This window comes from Bombina bombina, chromosome 2 (assembly GCF_027579735.1).
Source record: "Bombina bombina isolate aBomBom1 chromosome 2, aBomBom1.pri, whole genome shotgun sequence".
In the NCBI taxonomy this organism is placed as follows: domain Eukaryota; kingdom Metazoa; phylum Chordata; class Amphibia; order Anura; family Bombinatoridae; genus Bombina; species Bombina bombina.
Genome location: NC_069500.1, coordinates 1,423,319,927 through 1,423,341,669, shown reverse-complemented (window position 1 = coordinate 1,423,341,669; position 21,743 = coordinate 1,423,319,927). Strand labels below are relative to the sequence as shown.

Below are 21,743 nucleotides of genomic sequence, written 5' to 3'. Positions count from 1 at the left end.
TCCGTAGATATTAAGTTATTATCTTGGAAAGTTTTGTTTTTGGTTGCAATTTCTTCTGCTAGAAGAGTTTCAGAGTTATCTGCTCTGCAGTGTTCTCCTCCTTATCTGGTGTTCCATGCAGATAAGGTGGTTTTGCGTACTAAACCTGGTTTTCTTCCGAAAGTTGTTTCTAACAAAAATATTAACCAGGAGATAGTTGTGCCTTCTTTGTGTCCGAATCCAGTTTCAAAGAAGGAACGTTTGTTGCACAATTTGGATGTAGTTCGTGCTCTAAAATTCTATTTAGAGGCTACAAAGGATTTCAGACAAACATCTTCCTTGTTTGTTGTTTATTCTGGTAAAAGGAGAGGTCAAAAAGCAACTTCTACCTCTCTCTCTTTTTGGCTTAAAAGCATCATCAGATTGGCTTATGAGACTGCCGGACGGCAGCCTCCTGATAGAATCACAGCTCATTCCACTAGGGCTGTGGCTTCCACATGGGCCTTCAAGAACGAGGCTTCTGTTGATCAGATATGTAAGGCAGCGACTTGGTCTTCACTGCACACTTTTACCAAATTTTACAAATTTGATACTTTTGCTTCTTCTGAGGCTATTTTTGGGAGAAAGGTTTTGCAAACCGTGGTGCCTTCCATCTAGGTGACCTGATTTGCTCCCTCCCATCATCCGTGTCCTAAAGCTTTGGTATTGGTTCCCACAAGTAAGGATGACGCCGTGGACCGGACACACCTATGTTGGAGAAAACAGAATTTATGTTTACCTGATAAATTACTTTCTCCAACGGTGTGTCCGGTCCACGGCCCGCCCTGGTTTTTTAATCAGGTCTGATGATTTAATTTCTCTAACTACAGTCACCACGGTATCATATGATTTCTCCTATGCAAATATTCCTCCTTTACGTCGGTCGAATGACTGGGGAAGGCGGAGCCTAGGAGGGATCATGTGACCAGCTTTGCTGGGCTCTTTGCCATTTCCTGTTGGGGAAGAGAATATCCCACAAGTAAGGATGACGCCGTGGACCGGACACACCGTTGGAGAAAGTAATTTATCAGGTAAACATAAATTCTGTTTTATGTGTTAATACTGCGCTAGGTTCTGTGCCGTGTATGGGCAAATCTATACGTATATGCTTGTATAGATATATATTTATGTGTTAATACTGCGCTAGGTTCTGTGCCGTCTATGTGCAAATCTATACGTATATGGTTGTATAGATATATATTTATGTGTTAATACTGCGCTAGGTTATGTGCCGTGTATGGGCAAATCTATACGTATATGCTTGTATAGATATATATTTATGTGTTAATACTGCGCTAGGTTATGTGCCGTGTATGGGCAAATCTATACGTATATGCTTGTATAGATATATATTTATGTGTTAATACTGCGCTAGGTTATGTGCCGTGTATGGGCAAATCTATACGTATATGCTTGTATAGATATATATTTATGTGTTAATACTGCGCTAGGTTCTGTGCCGTGTATGGGCAAATCTATACGTATATGCTTGTATAGATATATATTTATGTGTTAATACTGCGCTAGGTTCTGTGCCGTGTATGGGCAAATCTATACGTATATGCTTGTATAGATATATATTTATGTGTTAATACTGCACTAGGTTCTGTGCCCTCTATGTGCAAATCTATACGTATATGCTTGTATAGATATATATTTATGTGTTAATACTGCGCTAGGTTCTGTGCCCTCTATGTGCAAATCTATACGTATATGCTTGTATAGATATATATTTATGTGTTAATACTGCGCTAGGTTCTGTGCCGTCTATCTGCAAATCTATACGTATATGCTTGTATAGATATAGATTTATGTGTTAATACTGCGCTATGTTCTGTGCCGTGTATGGGCAAATCTATACGTATATGCTTGTATAGATATATATTTATGTGTTAATACTACGCTAGGTTCTGTGCCGTGTATGGGCAAATCTATACGTATATGGTTGTATAGATATATATTTATGTGTTAATACTGCGCTAGGTTATGTGCCGTGTATGGGCAAATCTATACGTATATGCTTGTATAGATATATATTTATGTGTTAATACTGCGCTAGGTTCTGTGCCGTCTATGTGCAAATCTATACGTATATGCTTGTATAGATATATATTTATGTGTTAATACTGCGCTAGGTTATGTGCCGTCTATGTGCAAATCTATACGTATATGCTTGTATAGATATATATTTATCTGTTAATACTGCGCTAGGTTCTGTGCCGTGTATGGGCAAATCTATACGTATATGCTTGTATAGATATATATTTATGTGTTAATACTGCGCTAGGTTCTGTGCCGTCTATGTGCAAATCTATACGTATATGGTTGTATAGATATATATTTATGTGTTAATACTGCGCTAGGTTATGTGCCGTGTATGGGCAAATCTATACGTATATGCTTGTATAGATATATATTTATGTGTTAATACTGCGCTAGGTTATGTGCCGTGTATGGGCAAATCTATACGTATATGCTTGTATAGATATATATTTATGTGTTAATACTGCGCTAGGTTATGTGCCGTGTATGGGCAAATCTATACGTATATGCTTGTATAGATATATATTTATGTGTTAATACTGCGCTAGGTTCTGTGCCATCTATGGGCAAATCTATACGTATATGCTTGTACAGATATATATTTATGTGTTAATACTGCGCTAGGTTCTGTACCGTGTATGGGCAAATCTATACGTATATGGTTGTATAGATATATATTTATGTGTTAATACTGCGCTAGGTTCTGTGCCGTGTATGGGCAAATCTATACGTATATGCTTGTATAGATATATATTTATGTGTTAATACTGCGCTATGTTCTGTGCCGTGTATGTGCAAATCTATACGTATATGCTTGTATAGATATATATTTATGTGTTAATACTACGCTAGGTTCTGTGCCGTGTATGGGCAAATCTATACGTATATGCTTGTATAGATATATATTTATGTGTTAATACTGCGCTATGTTCTGTGCCGTGTATGTGCAAATCTATACGTATATGCTTGTATAGATATATATTTATGTGTTAATACTGCGCTAGGTTCTGTGCCGTGTATGGGCAAATCTATACGTATATATGGTTGTATAGATATATATTTATGTGTTAATACTGCGCTAGGTTCTGTGCCGTGTATGGGCAAATCTATACGTATATGCTTGTATAGATATATATTTATGTGTTAATACTGCGCTAGGTTCTGTGCCCTCTATGTGCAAATCTATACGTATATGCTTGTATAGATATATATTTATGTGTTAATACTGCGCTAGGTTCTGTGCCCTCTATGTGCAAATCTATACGTATATGCTTGTATAGATATATATTTATGTGTTAATACTGCGCTAGGTTCTGTGCCGTCTATCTGCAAATCTATACGTATATGCTTGTATAGATATAGATTTATGTGTTAATACTGCGCTATGTTCTGTGCCGTGTATGGGCAAATCTATACGTATATGCTTGTATAGATATATATTTATGTGTTAATACTACGCTAGGTTCTGTGCCGTGTATGGGCAAATCTATACGTATATGGTTGTATAGATATATATTTATGTGTTAATACTGCGCTAGGTTATGTGCCGTGTATGGGCAAATCTATACGTATATGCTTGTATAGATATATATTTATGTGTTAATACTGCGCTAGGTTCTGTGCCGTCTATGTGCAAATCTATACGTATATGCTTGTATAGATATATATTTATGTGTTAATACTGCGCTAGGTTATGTGCCGTCTATGTGCAAATCTATACGTATATGCTTGTATAGATATATATTTATCTGTTAATACTGCGCTAGGTTCTGTGCCGTGTATGGGCAAATCTATACGTATATGCTTGTATAGATATATATTTATGTGTTAATACTGCGCTAGGTTCTGTGCCGTCTATGTGCAAATCTATACGTATATGGTTGTATAGATATATATTTATCTATCTGTTAATACTGCGCTAGGTTCTGTGCCGTGTATGGGCAAATCTATACGTATATGCTTGTATAGATATATATTTATGTGTTAATACTGCGCTAGGTTCTGTGCCGTCTATGTGCAAATCTATACGTATATGGTTGTATAGATATATATTTATGTGTTAATACTGCGCTAGGTTCTGTGCCGTGTATGTGCAAATCTATACGTATATGCTTGTATAGATATATATTTATGTGTTAATACTGCGCTAGGTTATGTGCCGTGTATGGGCAAATCTATACGTATATGGTTGTATAGATATATATTTATGTGTTAATACTGCGCTAGGTTCTGTGCCGTGTATGGGCAAATCTATACGTATATATGGTTGTATAGATATATATTTATGTGTTAATACTGCGCTAGGTTATGTGCCGTGTATGGGCAAATCTATACGTATATGCTTGTATAGATATATATTTATGTGTTAATACTACGCTAGGTTCTGTGCCGTGTATGGGCAAATCTATACGTATATGGTTGTATAGATATATATTTATGTGTTAATACTGCGCTAGGTTATGTGCCGTCTATGTGCAAATCTATACGTATATGCTTGTATAGATATATATTTATGTGTTAATACTGCGCTAGGTTATGTGCTGTCTATGTGCAAATCTATACGTATATGCTTGTATAGATATATATTTATCTGTTAATACTGCGCTAGGTTCTGTGCCGTGTATGGGCAAATCTATACGTATATGCTTGTATAGATAAATATTTATGTGTTAATACTGCGCTAGGTTCTGTACCTTCTATGTGCAAATCTATACGTATATGGTTGTATAGATATATATTTACGTGTTAATACTGCGCTAGGTTCTGTGCCGTCTATGTGCAAATCTATACATATATGGTTGTATAGATATATATTTATGTGTTAATACTGCGCTAGGTTATGTGCCGTGTATGCCGGTATCGGAATGAGTTATCCATTGGAGCCTATGGAATCGCACTTTTGTGAGCGCAAAGCTTCCATGCAATGCGAGCGCGAGGTCGCTTTACCTGTAATACCAGGGCACATATACCAGGGCTGGTATTACTTAGTGGATCGCAAATATCATGCTTGTGAAAGTGCCATTTTGCGTTCCACTTGTAATATGGCTCTATCTATTTAATGTCCAAGGGACATTAAACCCAAAAAATTTCTTTGTTATAAAACTGCTGCCATCTAGTGCTCCTGCTAATGTATAAAAATTTTGCAAAATTGCTGCTATATAGTGCTGCAGACACGTGCACACTCCTGTTCTTACATTTCTTCTTTTCCACAAAGGATAACAAGAAAACTAAGAAAATTTGATAATAGAAGTAAATTAGAAAGTTGTTCTATCTAAATCATGAAAGAAAAAGATTGGGTTTTATGTCCCTTTAATAAATACGTGACCCTTTAGTTTTGTAAGATGTGCTCTTTATTTAATATAATGTCCTTAGTTCTTAACAGAGAGTTGAGGCTTCAAAAGTAAAACTACAATAAATTTATATTTATTTTACAAGATACGATGAGTCCACGGATTTCATCCTTACTTATGGGATATCGCCTCCTGGTCAGCAGGAGGCAAAGAGCACTACAGCAGAGCTGTATATATAGCTCCTCCCTTCCCTCCCACCCCAGTCATTCCCTTTGCCTGTGTTAGTGATAGGAAGAGGCAAAGTGAGGTGTTAGTTTAGATTCTTCAATCAAGAGTTTATTATTTTTAAAATGGTACCAGTGAGTGCTATTTTTTATAGGGTGTAACTGGGTGGATTTTATTCTCTCTGTGCCTCCCATACTATGTGCTGCCCTGCTGAATATGGTCTTAGCAGATATTATCTAAGACCCAGTTTGTTCCCACAGATTTACTGGAGGAGAAGAAGGACCTCTTGAAGTGTGGGACAAGTCATGCTGTCGCTCAGCATTGAGGTATGTGCAGTCCCTTATTTTCTGTGACACTCTGTAACTCAGAAACGACTGTTCGTTTTTACTATGTAAACTTGGGGGTAATAAGTTGGCTCTAATTTCACATGTCATATGTTCAAGGGCTCCCCTCATTACTTTGTGCCTATGTTAGGTCAGACAGTAATGCTTCTGTGGGGTTTTCTTGTGATTAACTATCCCCTTTTGAACTGTGGGCTGACGATGGGGATCTGACTTGGAGTATTATACTCTGGTGATGATATACCGACCGGGTGCCTATTAACAGGTTTTCTCCCCATCCTGAATTTGTTATATATTCATCTTTATTAGTTAGTAGGTGCATTGTGTGGGTACTGTTCCGACGGCTCCATTTTGTTTTCATAATGAGCCGCCCGGGAGTTTCAGATTGATACGCCCACGATGAAGGGCGGGGCCTTTCGTTCGCGCGCTGGAAAAAGCAGCGCAGTTTGTTCCTGGGACCCGACAGGCAGACAGGTACTTTTGGCTCCGGTTTTTACTTTAACCGCGTGGTTGATAGATAACACAGACGGTCTTAGGCACTCTGCTGAACTAATTGGACGTTGCCGCTGGGTCGTAGGGGCAGGTAGGCGCCGCAGCAGAGCTGTGGCGAGGTGCAATTTTTTTGTTTAAGTAAAAGGAAATGACATACCGTCATAGAGTTAACTGGTTTATAAGTAAGAATGCACAGTTTCTCTCTGTTCAGTATTAGCGTTCAGAGTGCTGGGCAATAAACATTTCACTTTTATTTTTAAAGGCACAGTTACTCTCTGTTTTTACAAAGTTTGTTAACGGTCATATTTAGGCTATTTACATATCTGTATGCTTTAAGTGCATCACATAATTTAAGTACCACGACCAATATTGTTTTTTTGCTTATTTCTTTTCATCATGGAGGATGTTCATGACAGTAAATGTTCCATGTGTTTGAATGCCATTGTGGAACCCCCTGTTACTTTTAGTTTCCTTTAGTAAAAGTTTTTCTAAGGCGGATGTTTCTCAGGGTTCTACCGATGAGAATCAGAGTATGCCGCAACTTTCTCCCCAAGCGTCACAGCCCTTAACGCCCGCTCAAGCGGCACCAAGTTCCTTGGCGGCTCCTGCTGCTATCACACTGCAGAACATAGCTGCAGTTATGTCATCTACTCTTTCTGAGGCGTTATCTGCCTTTCCCGTACTCCAAGGCAAACGCAGTATGAAAGATAGCCTCATGGTCAATGCAACTTCTGATGCTTTGATATGGAGATTTTATCAGAGGGTGAACTTTCTGACTCAGGAAGTGGCTTGCCTCTGACGGATTCGGACGTAATGTTTTTCAGATTTAAGCTTGAACACCTCCGCCTGTTGCTATGGGAGGTTTTGGTGACTGGATGACTGTGATTCAATTGTGGTTCCTTCAGAGAAATTGAGTAAGTTGGACAGATATCTAGAAGTCCCTTCTTATTCTGATGTTTTTCCTGTTCCCAAGAGAACTTCGGAAATAATTCGTAAGGAATGGGAGAGACCGGGTATTCCATTCTCCCCTTCTCCAGTTTTCAAAAAAATGTACCCTATAGCTGACGCCATTAGGGACTCTTGGCAGACGGTCCCTAAGGTGGAGGGGGCTATTTCAACCTTGGCTAAACGAACTACTATCCCTATCGAGGATAGTTGTGCTTTTAAGGACCCTATGTATAAGAAGTTGCAGGGTCTTCTTAAAAAGATATATGTTCATCAGGGTTTGCTGTTGAAACTGGCAGCCTGCATTGTTACAGTTACGACTGCGGCTGCTTATTGGTTTGATGCTTTGGAAGAGTCTCTTAAAATTGAGACTCCTTTGGAAGAAATACAAGATAGAATTAAAGTTCTTAAGTTGGCTAATTCTTTTATTACAGATGCTTCTTTTCAGATTACCAAATTGGCGACTAAGAGTTCAGGATTTCTTCTATAAGGTACGACGAGTCCACGGATTCATCCTTTACTTGTGGGATATTATCCTGCTGCTAACAGGAAGTGGCAAAGAGCACCACAGCAGAGCTGTCTATATAGCTCCTCCCTTAGCTCCACCCCCAGTCATTCTCTTTGCCTACTCTAAGTAATAGGAAGGGTAAAGTGAAAGAGGTGATAAAATATTAGTTTTTAATTTCTTCAAGCAAGAGTTTTTTGTTTTAAATGGTACCGGTGTGTACTATTTACTCTCAGGCAGCAGATGGATGAAGACTTCTGCCTGGAGGATGATGATCTTAGCATTTGTAACTAAGATCCAGTGCTGTTCCCACAGAGGCTGGGGGTACAAGAAACTTCAGTGTGAGGAACGTTTTCATGCTATATAGCAGTGAGGTATGTTCAGTCATTTTTTCTGGAGAGACTGTGTATTTCAGAAAGGCTGACAGTATCCCCATGAGGGTAAGGGTAAGCAGTAATCCTAAGAGATATAGAAAGTCATTACTAAGCTTGCATAAGAGGGCTAATTACAAAAATGGTTGACACTGAGTTTTGAATGTTTGTGGGCAAACGTTTTATGAACTGGGAGTACTGTTAACGTTTTGTGGGCAATAACGTTTTTTGGGCAACTTTATTGAGGGTACACTTGGCTTATTTTTTGGGGCTCAGACCCCACATGGCTAGTTTAAAACCACTCTGGTGCGGTTCTTTGAGGCTGTAGAGACATCGAGTGAGATGGGCGGGGCCTATTTTCGCGCCTCAGATGCGCAGTTGTTTTCACTCAGAAAGCAGCAAGCTCCAACTCCTAAGGGCCCTTGTGGATGTTTTGGGCCAAATCGAAGCTTTAACCCCATATTTACTATCCCTGAGGGCAGGTAGGCGCCACAGCAGGGCTGTGGCAAGGTGCTGGGGGTGTTTTTTCCGGATTTAGGCCTAATTTCAATCCGGTTTGCACATTAAAGGGTTAAATGTTAAATTTCCTTGTGGGGCAAACTTAACTATTCATATTGAGTCTGCTTGCAAAAATTTGAAAAATTTGGTGCATTTTAAAGCAGTTTTGCAGAACGTGTATGCTTTTTTTCTCTTAAAGGCGCAGTACCGTTTTTTAAGATTATTTTTTATACTAAATAAAGTGTTTTCATTCTTTTTTGCAGCCATTACTTGCCTGTTCAACATGTCTGACATTGAAGAAAGTCATTGTTCAATATGTTTAGAAGCCATTGTGGAACCCCCACTTATAATGTGTCCCTCATGCACTGAAAGGTCAATAAATTGCAAAGAACATATTTTAGCTACTAAAAGTATGTGGCAGGATGATTCACAGTCAGAAAGGGAATCAGGTTATGCCATCTAATTCTCCCCAAGTGTCACAACCATTAACGCCTGCACAAGCGATATCAAGTACTTCTAGTGCGTCTAATTCTTTCACCCTGCAAGATATGGCCGCAGTTATGAATACTACCCTCACAGAGGTTTTATCTAAGCTGCCTGGGTTGCAGGGGAAGCGCAGTAGGTCTGGTGTGAGAACAAATGCTGAGCACTCTGACGCTTTATTAGCCATATCCGATGTACCCTCACACTGTTCTGAGTTGGGGGTGAGGGATTTGCTGTCTGAGGGAGAGATTTCTGATTCAGGAAATATGTTCCCTCAGACAGACTCAGATATGACGGCTTTTAAATTTAAACTAGAACACCTCCGCTTATTGCTCAGGGAGGTTTTAGCGACATTGTTACTAAGGAGTGGGATAGACCAGGTATTCCGTTCGCTCCCCCTCCTACTCTTAAAAAATGTTTCCCATATCAGACACCAGGCGGGACTCGTGGCAGACGGTCCCTAAGGTGGAGGGAGCTATTTCTGCCCTGGCTAAGCGTACAACTATACCTATTGAGGACAGTTGTGCTTTCAAAGATCCTATGGATAAAAAATTAGAGGGTCTCCTAAAGAAAATATTTGTTCATCAGGGTTTTCTTCTCCAACCTATAGCGTGCATTGTTCCTGTAACTACTGCAGCTTCTTTTTGGTTCGAGGCTCTGGAGGAGGCTCTTCAGGTTGAGACCCCATTAGATGATATTCTGGATAGAATTAGGGCTCTCAAGCTAGCTAATTCTTTCATTACAGATGCCGCTTTTCAACTGGCTAAATTAGCGGCAAAGAATTCAGGTTTTGCCATTTTAGCGCGTAGAGCGTTATGGCTTAAGTCCTGGTCTGCTGTGTCATCAAAATCGAAGCTTTTAGCCATCCCTTTCAAGGGTAAGACCCTATTCGGGCCTGAACTGAAAGAGATCATTTCAGACATCACTGGAGGGAAAGGCCATGCCCTTCCTCAGGATAAGACAAATAAGATGAGGACCAAACAAAATAATTTTCGTTCCTTTCGAAACTTCAAAGGTGGTCCCTCTACCTCTTCCCCTGCTGTAAAGCAGGAGGGGAATTTTGCTCAATCCAAGTCAGTCTGAGACCTAACCACACTTGGAACAAGGGTAAACAGGCCAAGAAGCCTGCTGCTGCCACCAAGACAGCATGAAGGGGTAGCCCCCGATCCAGGACCGGATCTAGTAGGGGGCAGACTTTCTCTCTTTGCTCAGGCTTGGGCAAGATACGTTCAGGACTCCTGGGCTTTAGAAATCGTAACCCAGGGGTATCTTCTAGATTTCAAAGATTCTCCTCCAAGGGGGAGATTCCATCTTTCTCAATTGTCTGTAAACCAGACAAAAAGAGAGGCGTTCTTACGCTGTGTAGAAGACCTATATACCATGGGAGTGATCTGCCCAGCTCCGAAAACAGAACAGGGGCAGGGGTTCTACTCCAATCTGTTTGAGGTTCCCAAAAAAGGGGGAACCTTCAGACCAATTTTAGATCTCAAGATCCTAAACAAATTCCTCAGAGTCCCATCCTTCAAGATGGAGACCATTCGGACTATTTTACCAATGATCCAGGAGGGTCAATATATGACCACCGTGGACTTAAAGGATGCGTATCTACACATCCCTATCCACAAAGATCATCACCAGTTCCTCAGGTTCGCCTTTCTGGACAAGCATTACCAGTTTGTGGCTCTTCCCTTCGGGTTGGCCACAGCTCCCAGAATTTTCACAAAGGTGCCAGGGTCCCTTCTGGCGGTTCTAAGGCCGTGGGGCATAGCTGTGGCGCCTTATCTGGGCGATATCTTAATTCAGGCGTCAACTTACCAACTAGCCAAGTCTCACACGGACATCGTGTTTGCTTTTCTAAGATCTCACGGGTGGAAGGTGAACGTAAAAAAAGAGTTCACTTATCCCTCTCACAAGAGTTCCATTCCTTGGAACTCTGACAGATTCGGTGGACATGAACATTTTTCTGACGGAGGTCAGGAAATCAAAGATTTTAACCCTCTGCCGAGCTCTTCATTCCATTCCTCGGCCGTCAGTGGCTCAGTGTATGGAGGTAATTGGACTAATGGTAGAGGCAATGGACATAGTTCCGTTTGCTCGCTTGCATCTCAGACCACTGCAACTATGCCTGCTCAAACAGTGGAATGGGGATTATGCAGATTTATCTCCTCAGATAAATCTGGATTAAGAGACCAGAGACTCTCTTCTTTGGTGGTTGTCACAGGATCATCTGTCCCAGGGAATGTGTTTCCGCAGGCCAGCATGGGTCATAGTGATGACGGACGCCAGCCTATTGGGCTGGGGTGCAGTCTGGAATTCCCTGAAAGCACAGGGTTTGTGGACTCAGGATGTGGCTCTCCTCCCGATAAATATTCTAGAACTGAGAGCAATATTCAACTCGCTTCTGGCGTGGCCTCAGCTGGCTTCGGCCAGATTCATAAGATTCCAGTCGGAAAATATCACGACTGTAGCATATATCAATCATCAGGGGGGAACGAAGAGTTCTCTAGCGATGATAGAGGTTACCAAAATAATTTGATGGGCAGAGACTCACTCTTGCCATCTATCAGCAATCTATATCCCAGGAGTGGAGAACTGGGAAGCGGATTTTCTAAGTCGTCAGACTTTTCATCCGGGGGAGTGGGAACTCCATCCGGATGTGTTTGCACAATTGATTCAGCAATGGGGCACACCAGAATTGGATCTGATGGCGTCTCATCAGAACGCCAAACTTCCTTGTTACAGGTCCAGGTCAAGGGATCCTCAGGCAGTACTGATAGATGCTCTAGCAGTACCCTGGTCATTCAACCTGGCTTAGGTGTTTCCACCATTTCCTCTTCTTCCTCGTTTGATTGCCAGAATCAAACAGGAGAGAGCTTCGGTGATTTTGATAGCACCTGCGTGGCCACGCAGTACTTGGTATGCAGACCTGGTGGACATGTCATCTCTTCCACCATGGACTCTGCCACTGAGACAGGACCTTCTGATTCAAGGTCCATTTCAGCATCCAAATCTAGTTTCTCTGCGGCTGACTGCTTTGAGATTGAACGCTTGATTTTATCCAAGCGGGGTTTCTCTGAGTCGGTCATAGATACCTTGATTCAGGCTCGAAAGCCTGTCACTAGGAAAATTTATCATAAGATATGGCGTAAATATCTTTATTGGTGCGAATCCAAAGGCTACTCATGGAGTAAGATCAGGATTCCTAGGATTTTGTCCTTTCTCCAAGAAGGATTGGAGAAGGGGCTGTCAGCTAGTTCCTTAAAGGGACAGATATCTGCCTTATCAATTCTACTGCACAAGCGTCTGGCAGATGTTCCAGATGTTCAGTCATTCTGTCAGGCTTTAGTTAGAATCAAGCCTGTGTTTAAACCTGTTGCTCCGCCATGGAGTTTGAATTTAGTTCTTAAAGTTCTTTACGGGGTTCCTTTTGAACCTATGCATTCCATAGATATTAAGCTTCTATCTTGGAAAGTTCTGTTTTTAGTTGCTATCTCTTCGGCTCGAAGAGTTTCTGAATTATCTGCATTGCAATGCGACTTGCCTTATCTTGTTTTCCATGCTGATAAGGTGGTTTTGCGTACCAAACCTGGATTCCTTCCTAAGGTTGTTACTAATAGGAATATCAATCAGGAAATTGTTGTTCCTTCTCTGTGTCCTAATCCTTCCTCTAAGAAGGAGCGTCTGTTGCACAACTTGGACGTGGTTCGTGCTTTGAAGTTTTACTTGCAAGCAACCAAATATTTCCGTCAAACGTCTTCTTTGTTTGTTGTCTATTCTGGAAAACGTAGAGGTCAAAAAGCTACGGCTTTCTTTTTGGCTGAAAAGCATCATCCGTTTGGCATACGAGACTGCTGGACAGCAGCCTTCTGAAAGGATTACAGCTCACTCTACTAGAGCGGTGGCTTCCACATGGGCTTTTAAAAATGATGCTTCTGTTGAACAGATTTGTAAGGCTGCGACTTGTTCTTCGCTTCATACCTTTTCCAAATTTTACAAATTTGATACTTTTGCTTCTTCGGAGGCTATTTTTGGGAGAAAAGTTCTTCAAGCAGTGGTGCCTTCTGTTTAACCATCTGTCTTGTCCCTCCCGTTCATCCGTGTCCTGTAGCTTTGGTATTGTATCCCAGAAGTAAAGGATGAATCCGTGGACTCGTTGTACCTTATAGAAGAAAAGTAAATTTATGCTTACCTGATAAATTAATTTCTTCTATGGTACAACGAGTCCACAGCCCGCCCTGTCATTTTAAGACAGATTATATTTTTTTATTTTAAACTTCAGTCACCTCTGCACCTTGTAGTTTCTCCTTTTTCTTCCTGTACCTTCGGTCGAATGACTGGGGGTGGAACTAAGGGAGGAGCTATATAGACAGCTCTGCTGTGGTGCTCTTTGCCACTTCCTGTTAGCAGGAGGATAATATCCCACAAGTAAAGGATGAATCCGTGGACTAGTTGTACCATAGAAGAAATTAATTTATCAGGTAAGCATAAATTTACTTTTTCCATCTTAGCACGCACAGCGTTATGGTTAAAATCTTGGTCTGCGGATGTGTCCTCTAAATCTAAGCTATTAGCTATTCCTTACAAGGGGAAGACCCTGTTTGGGCCTGACTTGAAGGAGATTATTTCTGACATCACGGGAGGTAAGGGTCATTCCCTTCCCCAGGATAAGAAATCCAAACAGAGGGGTCGTCAGAGTAATTTTCGTGCCTTTCGAAACATTAAGGGAAGCACCCCTTCCTCTTCTTCTAAGCAGGAAGGTAACTATTTGCAAGCCAAATCTACCTGGAGACCAAATCAGTCTTGGAACAAGGGTAAACAATCCAAAAAAACTGCTGCTGTTCCCAAGTCAGCATGAAGGGTTGGCCCCGAACCGGGACCGGATCTAGTAGGGGGCAGACTGTCTTTCTTCATCCAGGCTTGGATAAGAGATGTTCAGGATCCTTGGGCATTAGAAATAGTGTCTCAAGGATACAAGCTTGAATTCAGAAATTCTTCCCCCAGAGGAAGATTTCTTCTTTCTCGATTGTCTGTAGACCAAATAAAGAGAGAGGCGTTCTTACGCTGTGTAAGAGACCTCTCCTCCATGGGAGTAATTTGTCCCTTTCCAACTCAGGAACAGGGACAGGGGTTTTATTCCAAGCTGTTCGTCGTTCCCAAAAAAGAGGGAACTTTCAGACCTATCATGGATCTCAAGAGTTTAAACAAGTTTCTCAGAGTTCCATCTTTCAAGATGGAAACTATTCGTACCATTCTTCTGTTGATCCAGGAGGGTCAATTTATTACCGTGGATTTAAAGGATGCATATCTTCATGTTCCTACCCAAGTTCCTGAGGTTTGCCTTTCTGGACAAACATTTTCAGTTCGTGGCTCTGCCTTTTGGTCTGGCCACGGCACCCAGAATTTTTACAAAGATTCTGGGGTCTCTGCTGGCGGTTCTAAGACCGCGGGGCATTGCAGTGACGCCTTATCTGGACGATATTCTGATCCAGGCATCGTCGTATCAGCTGACAAAGTCTCATACCAACATTGTGCTATCCTTCCTGAGGACTCATGGATGGAAGGTGAATCTGGAAAAGAGTTCGCTAGTTCCACAGACAAGGGTTCCCTTCTTGGGAACTCTAATCAACTCTCTATCCATGAAAATCTTTTTGACGGAGGTCAGAAAATTGAAGATTCTGAACACATGCAAAGCACTTCAGTCTAATCCTCGGCCATCAGTGGCTCAGTGCATGGAGGTAATTGGACTAATGGTAGCAGCAATGGACATCATTCCATTTGCTCGATTTCATCTCAGACCTCTGCAACTGAACATGCTCAGACAGTGGAATGGAGATGATACAAATCTGTCTCCTCTAATAGATCTAGATCAGGAGACAAGGGACTCTTCTTTCCCAGGGGACATGCTTCCGCAGACCCTCATGGGTGATAGTGACAACGGATGCCAGCCTGATAGGATGGGGAGCAGTCTGGAACTCCCTGAGGGCCCATGGGGTATATGACTCGAACAGAGTCTCTCCTTCCCATCAATATCCTAGAGTTGAGAGCAATATTAAATGCGCTTCAGGCTTGGCCTCAGTTGGCTTCGGCCAAATTCATCAGATTCCAGTCGGACAACATTACGAATGTAGCTTACATCAATCATCAGGGAGGAACAAGGAGTTCCTTGGCGATGACATAGACAAGGATAATTCAGTGGGCGGAGTCTCACTCTTATTTGTCGGTGATCTACATCCCAGGTGTGGAAAACTGGGAAGCGGATTTTCTGAGCAGACAGACTTTTCATCCGGGAGAATGGGAACTCAATCCGGAGGTATTTGCCAACCTGATTCTCAGATGGGGCAGGCCGGAGTTGGATCTTATGGCATCTCGTCAGAATGCCAAGCTTCCGAGATACGGTCCAGGGATCCCCAGGCCGAGCTGATAGATGCCTTGGCAGTTCCTTGGTCTTTCAGCCTAACTTATGTGTTCCCTCCATTTGCTCTCCTTCCCTGGGTGGTTGCTCGAGTCAAACAGGAGAGGGCATCGGTGATCCTCATTGCTCCTGCGTGGCCTCGCAGGACTTGGTATGCCGATCTGGTGGACATGTCATCTCAGCCACCATGGAAGCTTCCATTGAGGAAAGACCTTCTCATTCAGGGACCCTTCCATCATCCGAATCTAGTTTCTCTGCGGCTAACTGCTTGGAGATTGAACGCTTGATTTTATCTAAGCGAGGGTTTTCTGATTCGGTCATAGATACCTTGGTTCAGACACCTAAGCCTGTTACTAGAAAAATTTACCATAAGATATGGTGTAAATATCTTTATTGGTGCGAATCCAAGGGCTATTCATGGAGTAGGGTTAGGATTCCCAGGATTTTGTCTTTTCTCCAAGACGGATTGGAGAAAGGGTTGTCAGCAAGTTCCTTAAAGGGACAGATTTCTGCTTTATGTATTTTGTTACACAAGCGTCTGGCAGACGTTCCAGATGTTCAATCTTTTTGTCAGGCTCTGACTAGAATCAGGCCTGTGTTTAGACCAATTGCTCCTCCTTGGAGTTTGAATTTAGTTCTTACAGTTCTTCAAGGGGTTCCGTTTGAACCTATGCATTCCATAGATATTAAGTTATTATCTTAGAAAGTTTTATTTTTGGTTGCTATTTCTTCTGCTCGCAGAGTATCTGAGCTTTCGGCTTTACAATGTAATTCTCCTTATCTTATTTTTCATTCGGATAAGGTGGTGTTACGTACCAAACCTGGTTTCCTTCCTAAGGTTGTTTCAAATAAAAATATTAATCAGGAAATTATTGTTCCTTCCTTGTGTCCTAATCCTTCTTCTAAGAAGGAGCGACTGTTACATAATTTGGACGTGGTCCATGCCTTGAAGTTTTAATTACAGGCCACTAAGGATTTTTGTCAATCATCTTCCCTGTTTGTTGTGTTTTCTGGGAAGCGTAGGGGTCAGAAAGCTACGGCTACCACTCTTTCTCTTTGACTGAAGAGTATCATCCGTTTTGCATATGAGACTGCTGGACAGCAGCCTCCTGAACGAATTACGGCTCATTCCACTAGGGCTGTGGCTTCCTAATGGGCATTCAAAAATGATGCTTCTGTTGAACAGATTTGCAAAGCTGCAACTTGGTCGTCTCTTCACACTTTTTCCAAATTTTCCAAATTTGATACTTTTGCCTCGTCTGAGGCTGTTTTTGGGAGGAAAGTTCTTCAAGCAGTGGTGCCTTCCGTTTAGGTGCCCTGTCTTGTCCCTCCCTTTCATCCGTGTACTGGAGCTTTGGTATTGTATCCCATAAGTAAGGATGAAATCCGTGGACTCATCGTATCTTGTAAAAGAAAAGGAACTTTTATTCTTACCTGATAAATTTGTTTCTTTTACGATACGATGAGTCCATGGCCCACCCTGTTTTTTCTAAGACAGGTTTTTTTTTTATTTGATTAAACTTAAGTCACCTCTGCGCCTTGGCTTTTCCTTTCTCTTCCTAACTTTGGTCGAATGACTGGAGTGGGAGGGAAGGGAGGAGCTATTTATACAGCTCTGCTGTGGTACTCTTTGCCTCCCGCTGCTGACCAGGAGGCGTAATCCCATAAGTAAGGATGAAATCCGTGGACTCATCGTATCGTAAAAGAAACAAATTTATCAGGTAAGAATACATTTCCCTTTTAATAATAAGCTCTACAGGTCTGAGAGACAGAATTACACTTTCATGATTCAGAAAGTGCACAATTTTTCAGAACTATCCAGTGAGCATACTGAGGTAGGTTAAGAAGCAAGCACATGGTAAGCAAGACAGGTGCCCACTCCTGAGCCTACCGCAGTATGCTGCAATGTAAAGGAGCTACATTTCAATAAAGGAGATAAAGAGAAAGAAGTAATGACGTTTCATTTTGACTGACACTGTTCATTAATTACAAGAGACCGCTCCAGTAAACAGCGATGTCTGCGTTTGTTAGTTGATATGTTTTGTTTGCGATGTTCTCTTATTTAGAATGAAGTGTAACGTCCACCCCCAGACAGATATGAGCTACATGTAACGTGTTCTATAGAGGGAGAACATTATTATGTTCCTTTATGTAATTGTCAGTGTCACAGGATACAAATAGCTAAAGAGTAGCAGAATTATTGGCTGTCATCAGTCTTTATGGTCATTTGTGCTGTAGCCCCTACTAAAGTGCTCACGTAATGATACAGCTATTAAACTGTTGTCTTATCATTTAAATGTTATCAGCAAAAATCTCCCACCTAGTTCCAATCTTATTATGTGATAATCTGTAGGTAAAGGGACATAAAACTGTTCTATCTCATTGCCTCTGTACACATGCACGCTCCTCATATTAATCCCATTTACTTGGTAATGCTGAAGCAATAAGACCGACAGAAACATGCAAATGTTTTATGTTATTATAGGTGCTGAGACAATCTTGTGTCCCCCGTGCTGCCAGAGTATCTAATATGACAGTCAGTGGTAGCGAGCGGCTTGTCCCAGGCTTGCCGTGCCATTATAGGCTCCTGTCAGATCTCAGCCACTCAATAGACCCAATCAAACGATGCTGCTAGTATTGTTTTTTCTCTTTGGTTTATTACAGTCATTACATAGCACACTTTAGCTTTCACTGCCCATAAGGCTATGAAATAACAAATGATTTGTTTAATAAAATGCCAGAATTTAGTTGATCACAACCTTTTCAGCTTGAGTTTGAGATCCAACAAATGGAGACGTAATTGTCAGTCACAGCTGATGCATCTCCTACCTGACACATAAATGTTTAATAGTACTGCAAGTTGCCAGACTTGGGCTATGAAAGAGCTGTGTGTTTATGGCTTTAAAAGGACATTAAACCCCTCTTTGTTTTGTGTAAAAGTTGTGCTCGTCCTGTAGAGAGGCAAATTCTATCAAATAGCTGCTGATGGTAAATGTAAGCTTCGTATACAATGCCCCTTGATTACATTAGCCAGGAACAACTTAAACCACTGTTTTTATTGACTTGTTGATTTTTTTTTTCCATTTAGCATTAACCATTTCCCTCTCCACTTTTCCATCTAGTTTTCTGGAGAGTAGTGATGTATAGAGTGGTCCCATCCACTTAATACCTAGTAGGCAATGTGTGATCCCGAGCAGTATACCGCGCATGTGCAGACACCACATCTGATTAGTAGTTGGGTAAACAGCATTTGGCCCCTAATGTGAATTTGTGAAACCAGGAAGACATAACCTCACACTGCAAATAATGAGCCATGCAGCGACAAATCTCATTGGATAACAGAGAAGAAAAAAAGTCAAGCGAGGACGGCAGGCAGGGACCAACGTAACCAATAAATTATAGGCCAGAAACCAGAGGAAAAAAACTATTGTGCATTTAAAAATACAAACGATCAATTAACAATCCAAGTTTATTCATTTGCAGCATTTTGAAAACCTAGATACAGAATTAGCTTTTTAGCCTGTCTAGGGAGCGTGGGACACTTTTTACACAGAAGCAATAAGTGTTACATAAACATGACTGTAATTAGTTTTAGATTCAGATGTGGCGAATGCTCACTTGAAGGCCGTGTAGTTTATTGTGTAGCTCTCAGGTAGCACACGCGTGCTGCAGTGTTACATAAACATGACTGTAATTAGTTTTAGATTCAGATGTGGCGAATGCTCACTTGAAGGCCGTGTAGTTTATTGTGTAGCTCTCAGGTAGCACACGCGTGCTGCAGTGTTACATAAACATGACTGTAATTAGTTTTAGATTCAGATGTGGCGAATGCTCACTTGAAGGCCGTGTAGTTTATTGTGTAGCTCTCAGGTAGCACACGCATGCTGCAGTGTTACATAAACATGACTGTAATTAGTTTTAGATTCAGATGTGGCGAATGCTCACTTGAAGGCCGTGTAGTTTATTGTGTAGCTCTCAGGTAGCACACGCATGCTGCAGTGTTACATAAACATCACAGTATTAAGTTTTAGGTTCAGATGTGGCGAATGCTCACTTGAAGGCCGTGTAGTTTATTTTGTAGCTCTCAGATAGCACACGCGTGCTGCAGTGTTACATAAACATCACAGTATTAAGTTTTAGGTTCAGATGTGGCGAATGCTCACTTGAAGGCCGTGTACTTTATTGTGTAGCTCTCAGATAGCACACGCGTGCTGCAGTGTTACATAAACATCACAGTATTAAGTTTTAGGTTCAGATGTGGCAAATGCTCACTTGAAGGCTGTGTAGTTTATCGTGTAGCTCTCAGGTAGCACATGCGTGTTACACGTGTACCTTTTTACTCTTACCTGTTTCTTTTGGCCTTGCAGGACATGCCTGTCGCTGTGATGACACCGTGCAGCCATTTCTTTCACGGGGACTGTCTTCGCAAGTGGTTCTATATTCAGGATACCTGCCCCATGTGTCAGCAGGAGGTGAAGGCCCCAACATGTGAACAAGGCACGCAGGCAGACAGCGAGTGGGAGGAAGATGATAACGAGGAGGTTCAATCTGAGAAGGCTCCTAATGAAGCTCAGGGGACTGAAACAAATCATATTGAACCTACAGAGATAATAGCAGAAGATGGTGAAGCTGAAAACAGCCGGGAAGCACAAGAGAAGATGCTGGACACCACGGACTCAGAGAGCCAAACACATAAGGATCTGACAAAGGAGGCGCAGGAAACAGATAATCATCAACACATTGAGAACAAGCAAGAGGCTGATGCAGAACAGTTTAGGGAAAATACAACACAACTGGGAACTCATGACCAAGCAAAACCGGTTGTAGGGACGGTGAATTGCGCTACAGAGAGACCTGGTGCAGGACACAAGGTTTCAGGATTGAGAAGACTAACAGGAGAGAGGAACAGCAGAGACTGCTAGAGGCAAGACACAAAGAGATTGGCTCTATCAGACACACAAGGCTGTATGTTCCTGTATGCGAACTGGCTGTTGTAAAGCACAGGCAAGTGCCTGGTAACATGAAGGAGACTACAGTATAATATAATGAAGATAAGAGATGCTATATTTTATTTTTAGTAAGAATTAAATCGGCTCAGGTGTTAGAGGGAATTAGTAAATACAAAGCTGTATTACATACAACAGTATTGTGTAACCCTGATGACAGCCATCTACTCAGTATTGTGACATACAGGAGGCTGCACAAACGGAACCCACTATGCACAGCAAGTCGTTAGCTCCAAGGCTGATGGGTAGATTGACCCCATGGCCACACAGCGTGGAGAGAACATTAAGCGACTTACGGCAGCCATTGGCCTTGCTAATGTGGAATGGTCTATAAAGTCACTGTGCTGGGTGCTGAGCAGGACAGGTTGTTGTTGTTAAACCAAGGACGGTACAAATACTGACAAGTGACCTTACTCTGTCTGCAGAAAGCCTTGCAGGCGGGGATGACAGACTTGCGTATAAGCCTTTTGCCTTTCTATCATGTGACCTCATTTTGTTTTACTTATTATTATGCACAAGAAAACAAAAGCACTATATAAATAAAGACTCCAGATTTACCGCCACTCTCAGTGTTTACATTGTGTCTAAACCAGCTTGGGGTATCTTGTGATCCTGACCAAGCATTAAAATAAGTTATTAAAGCTCAGGTAAAACCAATTTGTTTCAAAATCATGTGTTTTTTTTTTTGCATAGACATAAATAATGTCCCTAAGGAAAGGCGGTTCAGATTTTGGATAAAAAATATTTCCTGGTCTTAATTTCATTTACTCTGAATGTTTTTCTTTAATCTGGTACTAATTGTATAATGTGTGCCTCTCATCTAATGCTTACACACACAGAGGACCAATCGTGAAGCCTGAGACTTAATATAAAGGAATAATGAACCACACAGTTGCCAATATGCCTTTAGCACAACTCTGTTCTTAAGCCACTTGGACGTAGGTACTAGGTTTCACAATACTTTGCCCAGCATGCTGTGTTGATATAGCACCTACGTCCAACACTCTGGCTCATGCTGCGGTTCCTGCTGTCATCTTTGACAGAGAAGACTGCAGCCAGGATCAGAAGGCACCTGCCTTCATATGGTAAGGAAGAATCATTCTGATCGTTCCTT

General features: G+C 41.6%; 1 protein-coding gene across 1 annotated transcript in view; it reads left to right on the top strand.

The window, feature by feature from the left end:
- The window catches only part of LOC128650437 (RING finger protein 145), a 308,620-nt gene extending 287,334 nt beyond the window's left edge, over positions 1–21,286 (top strand). The window contains exon 11 of the mRNA XM_053704381.1: positions 19,991–21,286. Within this exon, the coding sequence (XP_053560356.1) occupies positions 19,991–20,545 (555 nt within the window). The 3' untranslated portion in view covers positions 20,546–21,286. The remainder of the gene's footprint in view (positions 1–19,990) is intronic.
- Positions 21,287–21,743: the final 457 nt, after the last annotated feature.